The 14373-nt window shown below is 37.1% G+C and overlaps 1 protein-coding gene across 2 annotated transcripts in view; it reads right to left on the reverse strand.

Moving 5' to 3' along the window:
• Positions 1-2768: 2768 nt before the first annotated feature.
• Positions 2769-14373, reverse strand: part of LOC140203053 (centriolar coiled-coil protein of 110 kDa-like) — a 62465-nt gene continuing 50860 nt past the window's right edge. Inside the window, exons 14-15 of one of the 2 annotated variants that reach the window (XM_072268781.1) lie at positions 7619-7698; positions 2769-3490 (exon numbers count right to left, since the gene is read on the reverse strand). In XM_072268781.1, coding sequence (XP_072124882.1) covers positions 3438-3490; positions 7619-7698 — 133 coding nt within the window. In that variant the 3' untranslated portion in view covers positions 2769-3437. The remainder of the gene's footprint in view (positions 3491-7618; positions 7699-14373) is intronic. The other variant, XM_072268782.1, reaches the window with a different exon arrangement.

A 14373-nucleotide genomic window follows, 5' to 3' on the forward strand; every position in this document is an offset into this window, starting at 1 on the left:
AACACCTCACACTTGTCTGCATTAAATTCCATCTGCCTTTTTTCAGCCGATTTTCCTAGCTGGTCCTGATCACTCTGCAAGCTACGATACCCTTCCTCACTGTCCACTACATCCCACCTTGGCGTAATCTGCAGATTTGCTAATTCAGTTCACCACATTCATGAACAGATTAGACCACCCCCTGATTGAGAGAGCTAATGGAAGTTACCTCTCAATCAGCAAACATATAGAAACTTAAAGAGCAGGTTCATGATAAATGTAAACAGGAGATTAAAAGCCTGAAGGTAACACACCTCAAGCTGGAATTGCAGAACAGGTAATAAGGATAAAAGCTGTAGACATTGCAAGATAAGCAAAATGCTGTACTTGCAAGTAGTGGAAAAATCCAAAACTAAAATAGAAAATGCTGAATATTCTTGGAAGGACAGGGCAATTTGCAGGAATAGAGAATGAACACTTAGAGATCCTGAAACTGAAAAGCAGCTTGTAAAACTAGAGGGAGATGTCTCTGATTGGGTAAAGCCAGGGGATTAAGTTGTAACCAAGTTTATCTGCTCAGTGAGCAAATGGGAGCAATTAGAGAGCAAAAACATAGGTGAGTGAAAATCCCAAAAAAAATTCAACTGTGTTGGGCCACATCACTAGGAAGAGAAACAACATTTCACATTAGAGACTATTCATTTGACACAGACAAAATAATCCAGACAAAGGAATGTGGGAATTGAGAAATGCAGAGCAGGATAAGCCCAGCTGGTCAGGCTGTCCTTCATTCCCAGAAAGATGAAGAGAAAAAGATGGTTAACCCGTACATTCTGAGAAATCACATTTTCTGAAGTTGTGGAATTCAATACAGGTCCAAACATTTGCTGTGTACTCAACAGAAAATGTGCTGCTATTTTCCAAGCTTGCTTTAGGCCTCACTATGACAGTACAGGAGGCTATAGACTGATATGTCAGAGTGAGTGTGGCAGGCAACAGCAAGCTCATTAACTATTGCTGCAGACTGAAAGCAAATGTGCTCTGTTAGGGAATTACCCAATCTGAGAGATTTTCTAAAAGCATTTCCTTACAGTAACTGTTAGGTCTTGTTCCATAGTAGCCATCTGATACCAGTCAAATGGCAATGCAAATGGAAGCTGATGCCAGTTGGCTAAACAGTCACAAAGAATGTCAAGATTCACCTCAATGATCATCAGCTGCATGGATGCACCCACTTTAAAACAAATTTTAATGTCATCAAATCTAGATTTAACATCGGACACTCATCAAGATGTTTACCGACAGAACTGCTCTATGACCGATGCCATAGTATCCTGTCTTGCACCTGCTCCTGAAACACCTAAAAGACAAGGACACTTGTCAGAATGCTGGTTTTAGATTTCAGTTCAGCATTGAAAACTAATGTCCTACAGACTTTGGTGAATAAACCCCTGCTCCTCAATCTAAATATACCACTGTGCAACTGGGTGTTGCACTTACTAACCAACAGACCTCAGGGAGTCAGGACATACAATTGCTCTTCCCTTACAATCATTCTCAACACGAGTGTCCCCCAGGGCTGTGTGCTGAGCCTATTGCTGTACATTCTGCTCAAACACGACTGCATGGCCAAAAACCCAAGTAATCACATTGTCAAGTTCACTGATGATATGACAGTGATTGGGCTCATCACCAACGACGAGTCAGCCTACAGGGAGGAGGTGAAAGAGCTTGCGGCCTGGTGCCAGGCAAATAGCCTTTTCCTTAATGTCAACAAGACGAAGGAGATGGCTATCAACTTCAGGGGAACTCGCAACACTCAGCCCTCTCTACATCAGCGGCACAGCAGTAGAAACTGCAAGTAGTTTTAAATTATTTGGAGTGCACATCCTGTCATGGTCCCAGAACACATTCTACATAGTCAGGAAAGCTCACCAACACCTCTACTTTATAAGGCGGCTCAAAATAACTGAACTACACACGTCTATACTAACGTCCTTCTACAAATGTGCAGCAGAGACCATCCTAACATGCTGATTCATTGCAAGGCTCTACAAAGGGCAGTTGAAACTGTCCAATGCATAATCAGTAACAGTCTACCCGCCATCAAGGACATATACACAAAAAGGTGCCAGAAAAGAGCCAGTAACATCATGAAGGATTACCCTGCTAATGGACTGCTTGTCCCACTCCCATTTGGGAGAAGGCTATGTAGCATCCATGCCAAGACCAGCATATTCAAAGTTATTTTCCCCAAGCAGTCAGGCTGATCAACATCTCCTCCCACTAACCCACCCTCCAACATCACTATTTTATCGTTTTCTCTCTGTCATCTTATGTACAGATGCTCTTGTGCCCAGTGTCACTTTATGGACATACAATACTGTAAGCTATATATTTATATTTATTGTTTTTAAAAATTATTATTGTGTTCTTTATCTTTTTTTGGATCTGGAGTAAAAATTATTTTGTTCCCCTTTACACCTGTATATAGGAAATGACATTAGGAATCTTGAACTATCAAAATTACACAAGTATAAAACTATTAATTGCACATTGCAAGCTTGCACCTGCAAAAAACGAAGGAACTTTTGCTCAAAGGTCAGTACTTCTTTATAAGTTTTCTGTGTATACTCATGAATTGTGATAAGTAAGCAGAAATTGAGTTAGTACAATCTTGACTTTAAAAACTTAGGTTCAAAAATCTAAGTATTTTATTTCAAAGACTTCAAAAATTCAAATAATAATCAAACATTTTATTTTGCAACATGCACAACATAAATACATAATTGAAATATTATAAAAATAAAATTAGCAACAAAATATGATTTGAACATAAATAAGAGGTTATTTATATAACCGAGAAAAATTCATTTGCATTAGCTGGAAATGGTATCTTTCAAATTCATGGTCTTTTAGTTAGCTAGGTGAGAATTCATCATAATGTTTAAGAAACAAATGACAAGATTTTCTCAAGTGCATGCTTTGATAATTAAAAGTAAGTAATGTTAATATGCATATATTTATGGAATATTTACAGAGTTTTGGCTGAATTAAACTGTATGTTAATACTTAAATGTAGCAATGCATTTCAAGAGTAAATTCACAGCTGTATTTTAAATGTTCAGAAAGAGAAAGATTAATTTAGTACATTTGAGATACTATTTCTAACAACAGTCCCTCTTCAGTTGAACACAAATATATAAAATCAGTGCAAGAAACAAGATGATTTAGCTGTTAATGATGCACTTTGATGAAATTCATGGAGTGCCTGACTTTTTCCAGTTTGTGAGGTTCAGAATTGTTAACATTTATTCAATGTTAAGTAAGTTTGACACTTGCAAAATTTCTTCAAACAGAGTAACAATATTTCATTTTAGCATATTTTACTGAAAGACTGATCCTTTCAAGTGTTATACAACTATGCAGCACCATTCACCCGACTGAGTGCTGTTTCCTCAGCGTGTCGTAACGTTTGACTTTGTTTTCGGCACTTTTCCTGGACATACTCCTTTAAAAAAACAACAGAAAAATAAAATTGAATTAACTATTTCTCAAATTTTGTTCAAGTAAAATACAGAAATAATATCTATGCATCTCAGAGCTTAAGACTAGGTTGACTCAGCAGTAATGACTGACCATCAGATCACAGAATTAAAGGTCAAGATGAAATTCGTAACCAATAAGAGCATTGAAAAGCTATAGTAAATCCAATCATGCATCAGAATAAAAATCTGTGTGTCATAGAAATTCCACAAGGGATTTTGTTACATGCTGCAACTGATAAAAAAAAATTCCAATAATTTAGCAAAATCCCAGATTGATCACTGTTCTACAACTCAGTCTAGATTCAAAATTAGTCATGCTGCACTTGGGGTATTGTGAACTGTACTGGTTGCCACACTACAGGATAGATTTGGCAGCAATAGAAAGAGCACAGAAGAGATTCAACTAGATGTTGCCCAGAATGGTGGGCTTTACTGCAGATATAATTACAATTTAGAAAGGCATTTAGACCAGTACTTAGATAGGAAAGGAGGGAGTCAAGCCAAAAGCAGGTGTGCAAGTTGCAGCAAGGCAAGGGTTTAACAATGTCCAGGCAAAGGGAGACTGCAGATAGAGTGCTGACAGCCCAAGCAAGAGAGGTCTTTGAAGAGCATAGCTTCCCTCTTTACAGCAAGTTACCAGAGCAAATTAGCTTACTGGCACAAGATAAGAATATAACAGATGGATGCAAGAGGCACACACACACCAACTAAGGGACAATTACTTTACTAACTTCAATGTATCATTAGTTGTTAGCTTGTAGTTTCTATTGATTCTTAACATCTGTATTCTGAACAGCAATTAATCTTGAAAGTAAGGAATTTGAACATACACAGTTTACTTGTTTGGGCTGGCACGTTTACCATAACTGCTAGTCATTTCTGCATAAAAATCGAATTTCTCCATTCAGACATCAGAACAGTGTGATTACAGGGGCCATGGTTTCTCCTTGTGTACAAGTAAAGAAAATATGATTGGGGAACAAGTGTGAGTTTCCAGTTAATCGCAACAACACAGGCAAACTGGATTAGCATAGATTAGGGGTTCCCAACATGGGGTCCGTGGTCCTCTTGGTTAATGGCAAGGGTCCATGGCACAAAAAAGGTTGGGAACCCCTGGCATAGACAGACATCATGGTCAGAATGGATCATCTGGGCTGAAGGGTCTGTTTCTGTGTCATATAGCTCTATATTATACATCTATGAAGGTAGACAACAAAACCTGTTCAGTGATGACAAGACAAATAGGAAAAATATTGTGCCTAAGTTGTGCAGAAGACAAAAAAGTTTCAAAGGGACGTAGACTGGTTCGTGGGCAAAGATCTTGCTAATGGAGTACTGTATGGGAAAATATGGAAATGTCCATTTTGACAATAGAAAAGCATCATCTAAATGGTGAGAAAATGCAGAGCTGAAAAGCAGAGGAATTTAGGTATTCTAGTGTATGTTTCACAAAAGGTCAATTAACAGATACAACTGACACTGGACAACAATTTTTTTTCAAAATGTTGTTTCTTCAGAATTTTTGTTATGATAGACCGCCTGAAGCTGAAAACAAATTTAATTTCAGACTACTTGTATCACATAGGAATTTTGAGAAACAAGAAATTAACTTTTATTAGATATAATGCATTTAATTGCAAAATGTGCTGACGTTTTGCAATAATTCAACTATGCTAAAATGGTTTTGTTGATGATTTTCATTTGTCCTTAGTGTCTGAAGTTTCTTGCATAAGTGTCCAACCAGCATTGATGGATTCCAATTGCCCTGATATGGATTCTCCATGACCGTAATGTCCTGGTGAAACCTTTCACGATGCTTATTACTGACAGCACAAAGATTTGCAGGAAAAAAGTCTACACTGGAATGCAGAAAATGAATCTTTAGTGACATGTTGTAGTTCATGGTTTTGTATCCTTGAAGCATGTTGTCAATCAGCTGCATGTAATTTGGTGCTCTGTAGTTGCCAAGAGTATTTTCAACAACATCCTTGAATTCCTTCCATGCGGTTTTCTCTGGTTCTTCAACTTGCCTGTCATTTTTTGATCTCTTTGATTTGTGGACCAACAAAAATGCCTTCCTTAAACTTGGCATCAGTTATTCTGGGAAACATCTGTCTTAAATATAAAAATCCTTCAGGGAAATTTGTAGCCTTTCTAAAACCCGCCCAGCCAAGCAGCATCCCCCCTCCCCACCCCACCCCATGCCTAAGCATGCTCAGGATTGCCTGGACAAGATAGAAAACTCTTTGGCTTACATCGTGTGTAACATTTTAATTAAATTATGAATTGAAATAACAAATAGAGGCAATTTTAACAGAATGATCCTCAATAGGGAAATGTAATGGTGTTTTCATGATCAGCAGGTCAAAATCCATAAGACACACTAAAAAGAATTCTGGAAGCAATATCTTTGTTGTCCAGTGTAATTAAGAAAACTAACAGAATACCCTAATGTGCAAGTGGAAATTATCATAAATGTACAGAATTGGTACATTCAAGATAAAGAATTCACTGGCAGCAATTTGGACAATGTCAAAACCTAGAATGGACAGGGTATCTAATGGGAAAAGGCTGGATAGGCTTGGTTTGCAGCCACTGGAATTTAGAAGAGTTAGAGGCTTGACAGGATAGGTTGTGGGAGACATTTATGACACAAGGCAAACTCTCCACCAGTTTTTTTTTCCAAATTCTTTCTCAAATGCCAATGGAAGTAAAATGAGTACTTTTAAGCAGAGGTACAGATCCTTGATAAGCAAGTAGGCGAAAATACATCTAATTAGATCACTCGACAAAGCACAGTAATGACTGAGAAACAAACTTATTGCAGGTGTTTGGAATAGTACTGTTAATAACCTCCTGAAGATGATGCATGGCTTTCTTGACAGTTTTCTCACTGGGAGCTCCAATCCTTCTCTCAACTGCACTTCCTTCACAACCATTTTTATTTTTGCCTATCTAATTGTCATTATTTAATAGCTCTTCTCTCTCTCATTGCTTCCAAGCCTAAAACATAAAATTCCTGCAAGGTACATGCTGAAAAACAGACAAGAAGCAATTCATAGTGAAACCAGAATGATCTAACAAAGAGCTAATTTTAGAAGCCTATCCTGTAGCAGCCAAAACTCAGTTGAAAAGGTGCAAGTTCTTGGTCAATTTTCAAAACTGAAGTACTCCTTTGCTCCGGAAGTCCCTCAAATTTCATTTAAAGCGTGTAGCATGGTTTATTTTTGATTTGGGAAAACACAACTTGATAAAAAAAAAAGTGTTTTCATTAAGGACTTGCAATTTATATCATAATTTATATCAATTTTAAAAATTTTAAGGTTCAGATAATTGGGTTGCTTATCCCCCAGTAAAGAATTCTAATTCCAAAATGCAAAATCAGCTTAGCGTTTATAGCCACACAGTAATTCTATTTGGCAATCACATAGCTTAGTACTTTCTCTAAACTTCAAAGTAGCATATTCAGGCAGAACGTCAATGAAGAAAATATTAAAAATTTCCAAATACAATGGAAATTCTAACCAGATTAACAACGTAATTATTGTTAATCAAAGTAATTATTTCGAGCTGGTATACACCTTAAATAGGAAATGCATGCACACATGAACAACTATGATTTCTTAGAGCCTTCTCTACTAAAGAAAGAAATTCCCCCCCCCCCCCCCCCCGAGGCAGGGTGGAAAAAACTGAAGGAGAAACAAATGAAACAAATATAAATGACATGTATCAAGTAAAATAGGCACTAAAATAGGCATGTAACTCTAAGAAAGTGTGTCAATTAACTAGTGCAGAACATAGTTTGTAGTAAAAACAAGATACTTCCCCATAGAAATGAAGAGACCTTCAAGGATACTCTTTTTTAAGCAGGTGAATCAACACAGTGGTGCCAAAGTTGCCTGCCTATACAAGGTGCAGCATGCAAAATGAGCATTTAAAAACAAGAATGAAATTCAAATAATCAAAAGCAAATGATAAAATATAGGAAACATGTAAGAAGCAATAAATAAGTAGGTCAATTGAATTTAACAAGGTAAAAGCATAAAGCAAACAGAAGATGACTGGATGTCATGAAATACTCAACAACACACCTGGACCAGTTTTCCTAGGAAATCTGCTTTCTGAGTCCCTCTCTCTATTCTGTTCCACCCCCTTTTTAGAAGTGTGGACTCTGATCAAATAAAGAAAATATATGAGTGGATACTATAAATGCAATTCAATAGTTGCAAAAGAACTAGAATGGATTCCAGCGAAGTTATTGCTCCATTTTACTTTTACATAGCATTCTGGGAAATGTTATTGAAGAAGTGTTCATCTAGAAATTCTGGCAGTTAATAGCAACTTTTTCACAACAGCACTGTAGGTTTATTTTTTAAAAAATCAGTAATAATCTTTGAATAATTGCTTTAAAAAGAGACAATATGCAAAATATCGACAATGTGCCCTGGCACACTGTTAGCTAGCTGTACACATGTTCCTCAGTTTAGATGGGGACACCAACGATACCTAATGTGCTATGCAAGATGTGTTTACAAAGCTTTCTGAAAGATACAATGAGCTATATTAGCCTGCTCCCTTGGAAGAGTTGTAATAAATGGAAGATACTAATTTTTATCTTCTCCATTACCCCAATTGTCGACATTATTGGTCATTCAGATTTGTTATTTCCATGAATTTTTGGTAAAGTAAAAATAATTTAAAGCAATCAATCAGGAACTTAGAAATAACATTACGCTGATGATTCTGGATTTCTGACTTGCAGTCTGATTTTAATAACAAATCTGAAAATGCAACAAAAATATATACTTTTTGACGTTGTAGATCTATCACCTTTCCTGACCTGTCTCCCCACACTTTCTTTTATATAGAAAAAAAATCAGATTAGTCTCCTGTAACCAAAAATGGTATTGGAGAGGCTACATAAAAAAAACAATTGCACACCGATGAACTTTTGAATTGAATTGACTTTATTACTTACATCCTTCACATACATGAGGAGTAAAAGTCTTTATGTTATGTCTCCATCTAACTTAAGATATTTGAAGATGATGTAAAAAAAATTGCAAGCCATCAGTATATTTTTGAAAATGAGTATAAATGCAGAAAAAGTACAACTTTAAGATCCCTTAAGATAACTTATTGTTCTTTTGGTTGTTTGCAAAATATTGCAGCTGGTTAATCATTAGATAACAGAATTCAAGTTAATAATTGGTGCATCATTGTTATAATAATTTGGACTATGAGAAAAAGAACTTCAAGATTAGTAATTCCAACTCCATGAAAGCCATGCATTTTTACTGTGAAGTTTTCAAAATTATTGATGATAATATTAATAGAATAAAATTCAAATAGTCCAGTAGGCTTGAGACTGGCGAGGTCAAATTGGTGGCTATTCCAGACCATTGGATATTACTCCTATCAATGTTTATTTATTTAAAAGATTCAGCAAGGAATAGGCCCTTCAAGCTGCACTACCCAATCTAGCCCTAATTTAATAATAAACCAATTAACCTACCCAATACACCAGAGCACCCAGAGAAAACCTATGCATTCCACGTTGAGGAGATACCGTGGATTGACTCTAACTCAAGACACCTGAGCTGCAATAGCACTGCACTAGCCACTATGCTACCATGGCATCCTTTTAATTGACTAAGATTTAACATTTTTTTTAAAAATGGGGTAGAACAAATTTTCCAGTTAATATGGTGAGTTTAAAGGAGTACAGAATACAGGTACCAGAAACTGTTAACACCACCACATCTCAAAACCCCCCACCCCTCCAACCACCATATGTTTAAAGGGGATACAGAGTTGCTAGATGTGGGTCATCCTATGGTTGATTTTGGAAGTTTCAAAGAGCAAGAATTTCACGGGAGGTTCAGGTGGGTTGGTGTAGGGGCTCAGAGATCTGCAAGGGCCACAACCAGGTGTTCCTAAAAGGAAGCTGCCAAGACTGAGTACTCTCTGAATGCCTACACTTCGGTGAAGTCTGTGATGTGGGCAAATGCTTGCATCTACTTTGCCAGCTCCTGTGAGCTGACAGAAAACAAAACCTTCTCTACTTGGGAATGGAACTTGTGCAGGAATGAGCAGATGTGGGAGAGATGAGAATCAGCAAGTAGCCTGGAGTGATCCAGAAGTTCTGAAGCTTACATAAACGATCTATATTTCTATGGCAAACCAGTTAAGGCACAGAAGATTAGGAAAGATGTCTGAGATCTCAATGAGCTTTAATAGTGCAGTTTTGGGTGTTGGTTCTTTGCTTAATAACGCTTGATTACTTTGAGTAAATATGTAATTATTTTAGGACTAGCAAGGTTGTAACCTGTATGTTATACAACTGTCCACATCATTTTGGGAAGTGGTACAGCATAATAAACAATGTAGAGTATTTAAAATTGGTACAAAATGGGAAAATGAATTTCCGAGTGCTGAATCAGAAATGTGCACAGAATTACCCAGTAAATTCACTTTCAAGCTACATACCACTGGCTTAATTTTTTTTACAACACATCTGGACCGATGTTGCTTTCAAAACAATTTCAAATGTCTGTGAAACTTCTTAATACAGTAACTGAATAATTGTTGCAAATAACTCAAGCAGTAATCGCAACCACTTTCACAGCTACTGCAGTATTGATCCTGGATAGAGACTGGAGAGCCAGCTGCTGTCATTGGCAAGTATTTAATAAGCTTGTCATTAGTAAAGGCAGAAACATTGCACATCAAATCCCAAGGTTCGCATATGAGAAATATGCCCTAAACGGATGAAATGAATGTGACCTATTGACAGAAATTCTCCTCCTTGCTCTTTTAATAATTTACTTTACTGCATCAGGGCTCTCTTACATCCTATCCAGCTGTTCATCAAACATTCAGCTTCAGTAGCTGCAGCTGGAGCAGAGCGGCATGGGAATCAAGGCCTGTACTGACAATACAGGATACTCATTATTAACAAGCCAGCCTGGTTCACGCTGGTTCAGGCTTCTCACTCATTTTCAAATAATCTTAAGTAGTAAGGCCTAACTGGGAAATGTGGCCCTAGTTAGACCAGTAGATTATGTAGCAGAATTTGCAAATCAAATGACATTGGGTTGAACACCCATGTTTATTCTAAGAGTCCTAACTTTTTAAAGAATCTGGGCTCTCTGTACCTGGGTAAATAGATAAGGAAGAGATGCATGGGTTTTCTCAATAATTTGCTTAGGAGAGTTAGACACCACAGATGATTGGCTATCTGAAAATCAAATCCAAGAGGCAGAATTTTCCTTTACTGCAATATACAGTGTCTATAAAAGGTACTTACCTCCCTTGGAAGTTTTCATGTTTTATTGTTTTACAACATTGAATCACAGTGGATTTAATTTGGGTTTTTTGGACACTGATCAATAGAAAAAAAAGCTCTTTTGTCAAAGTGAAAACAGATCTCTACAAAGTGAACTAAATTACATAGATAAAACACAAAATAATTGATTGCATAAGTATTCACCCCCCCTTAATATGACACACCATATCATCACTGGTGTAGCCAAGTGGTTTTAAAAATCCTGTAATTAGTTAAATGGAGATCACCACGTGCAGTCAAGGTGTTTCAATTGTTTGTAGTAAAAATACACCTGTATCTGGAATGTCCAACTGCTGGTGAGTCAGTATCCTGGCAAAAACTACACCATGAAGACAAAAGAACACTCCAAGCAACTCTACGAAAAGGTTATTGAAAAGCACAAGTTACAGGAAAATATCCAAGTCACTGAATATAACCCTTGGAATTAAGTCAATCATCGAAATAGAAAGAATATGTAAATCTGCCATCCTCAAAAACTGAGTGACTGTGCAAGAAAGGGACTAGTGAGGGAGGCCTATGACAGCTCTGGAGGAGTTACAAGTTTCAGTCACTGAGATGGGAGAGAGTGCGAAAACAACTTTTGCCTGGGTGCTTCACCCGTTGTAGCTTTATGGGAGAGTGGCAAAGAGAAGGCCACTGTTGAAAAAAAACTCTCATGAAATTTCGACTATAGTTTGCCAGGAGGCATGTGGGAGACTCTGAAGTCAGCTGGAAGAAGATTCTACGGTCTGAAGAAACTAAAATTGAACATTTTGGCCATCACACTAAATGCTATATTTGGCATAAGCCAAACACCTCACATCATCAAAAACACACCATCCCTACCGTAAAGCACATCGGTGGTTGCATCATGCTGTTTAGACACTTCACTGTAGCAGGCTCTGGAAGGCCTGTGAAGGTACAGGGTAAAATAAATGCAGTAGAATACAGGGAAATCCTAGGGGAAAACCTGATGCAGTCTGCAAGAGAACTGCCACTTGGGAGAAGATTTATTTTCCAGAAAGAAAATGACCCCAAGCATAAAGCCAAAACTATACAGGAATGGCTTAAAAACAACAAAGTTAATGTCCTGGAATGATCAAATCAGAGAACAGACCTCAATCCAATTGAGAATTTGTGGCTGGACTTGAAAAGGGCTGTTCATTCATGATCCCTTTGCAACTTGATAGAGCTTGAGCAGTTTTGTAAAGAAGAATAGGGAAAAATTGCAGTGTCTAGATATACAAAGCTGATAGAGACCTATTCACACCGACTCAAAGGTGCATCTACTAAATATTCACTTGAAGGGGGTGAATACGTATGCAATCAATTATTTTGTGTTTTATATTTGTAATTAATTTAGATCACTTTGTAGAGATCTGTTTTCACTTTGCCACAAGAGTCTTTTTCTGTTGATCAGTGTCAAAAAAAATCCAAATTCAATCCACAGTGATTCAATATTGTATAACAATAGAACATGAAAACTTTCAAGGAGGTGGGGGTGAGTGAATACTTTTAAGAGGCTTTATACCAATTGAAGTTAATATTTTTTTGACTTGTCAAAGCAGATTAATCAATAAAGATGGAGTTATATCTTTAGATGAAAATATAAATTACTATAGAGATTTTGATAACTTTAGGGTAGGAAGCAAGGAAACAGTATATCCACTCTGCAATTTGACCTTGCTTATTACATTCATGGTCTGGCAACTTGATTTAAAACACGACTTCATATAGAGCCAGAAAATAGAAGAGCAAGTGAAGAAAACTTTACCGCTGATCTATAAAGTATAAACATAGAAGGACTGATAAAAGATAATCTGATAGCAGAAAGTAATCTTTAACCATACAAACGAAAATCTGTATTCACATTACAACTACCCCACGCTCAGGATATCTCAGTATTTCATAGGCAATGAATTTCTCCTGTCGCAAGGTCATGGCCCTTTTATATGATAAAATGGTAATTATTAGCTAAGCATACCAATAAAATGATGAACAAGTAATTTGTCTTAACTGTGAAATAAACGCAGGCACCATGCTTAAGTGTCAGCTTCCATGGCACGAAATAATTTGGGAATGGAAATTTGAGAACCAACAACTTTTGGCTAAGGAGCAACTAAGCTCTAGACCAACACTTTTTCATTTCTAAACTTTAAAATATGAATTGATCTAGAACCAAATAAGGAATCAAGATTTCAGAGCTGCACTTAAAAATAATGTTAAAAAAGTAATTACCCACACAAGTTAAAGTACTGACAAAAAATTCATCATTTTTACATTAATAGCAAAGTCTAACATTCAGTTGCATGAAAGTTTGTGAACCCTTTAAAATTACCTGATTTGTTGCATTAATTACTCATAAAATGTGGTCTGATCTTCATCCAATTCACAATATTAGACAAATTCAATCTGCATAAACTAATAATACACAAACTATTGTACTTCTCATCAATACTGATTACACCATTTAAACAACCACAGTCTAGGTTCAATAAAGTATGTGAACCTCTGGGGTAATGCCTTCTACAAAAGCTGTTTCAAGTCAGGTGCTCCAGTCAATGAGATGAGACTGGATATGTGGGTTGTAGAGGTGCCCTGCCCTAAAAAAATGCACACCAAATCAGGTTACTGACAGAACCTGCTCTTCTCAAGAAAGATCTGTTTATGTGCACCATGCCTCGATCAAAATAACTTTCAGAGGACCTTAGATGAAGAATTATAGAGATGGATGAAGCTGGAAAAGGACCAAAAAAAAAACATTTCTGAAAGCCTAAGTAGTCACCAGTTTACAGCAAGAGAAGTTGTCTACAAATGGAGGAACTTCAATACTGTTGTTACTCTCCTAGGAGAGCGCCTCCTGCAAAGATCACACCAAGAGCACAACGTGCAATGCTGAAGCAGGTGAAAAAGAACCCAAGATACCAGCAAAAGACCTGCAGAAATCTCTAGAACTTGCTAAAGTCTCTGTTCATTTGTCCACGCCGTTAAAAAAAAACAGAGGAAACCACTGTTCTCCAAAGAAAAAGACTTAAGATTGCAAAAGACCATCTGGATGTCCCAATGCTTCTGGGACAATGCTCTGTGAAGAGATGAAGCAAAAGTTAAACCTTCTGGCAGAAATGCACACCACTGTGTTTGGAGGAAAAAGGGCAGTGCATACCAACCTCATCTCAATTGCGAAGTATGGTGCAAGGAGCAAAATGGCTTGGGGTTGCTTTGCTGACTCAGGGCCTGAACAGCTTGCAATTGTTGAAGGAACAATACATTCAAAATTGTATCAAGACATTTTACAGGAGAATGTCAGGGTAGTGGTCTGTCACCTGAAACTTAATTAAAATTGGATGATGCAACAAGACAATAATCTGAAACACAAGAGTAAATCAACAACAGAATGGTTTCAAAAGAAGAAAATTTGTTTTGGAATGCCTAAGTCAGAGTCCAGACATTAACCCAATTGAGTTGCTGTGGCATGACCAGAACAGGGCTGAACATGTAAGGCATCCCAGAAATATTGAT

The sequence above is a fragment of the Mobula birostris genome, chromosome 9 (assembly GCF_030028105.1).
Source record: "Mobula birostris isolate sMobBir1 chromosome 9, sMobBir1.hap1, whole genome shotgun sequence".
In the NCBI taxonomy this organism is placed as follows: Eukaryota; Metazoa; Chordata; class Chondrichthyes; order Myliobatiformes; family Myliobatidae; genus Mobula; species Mobula birostris.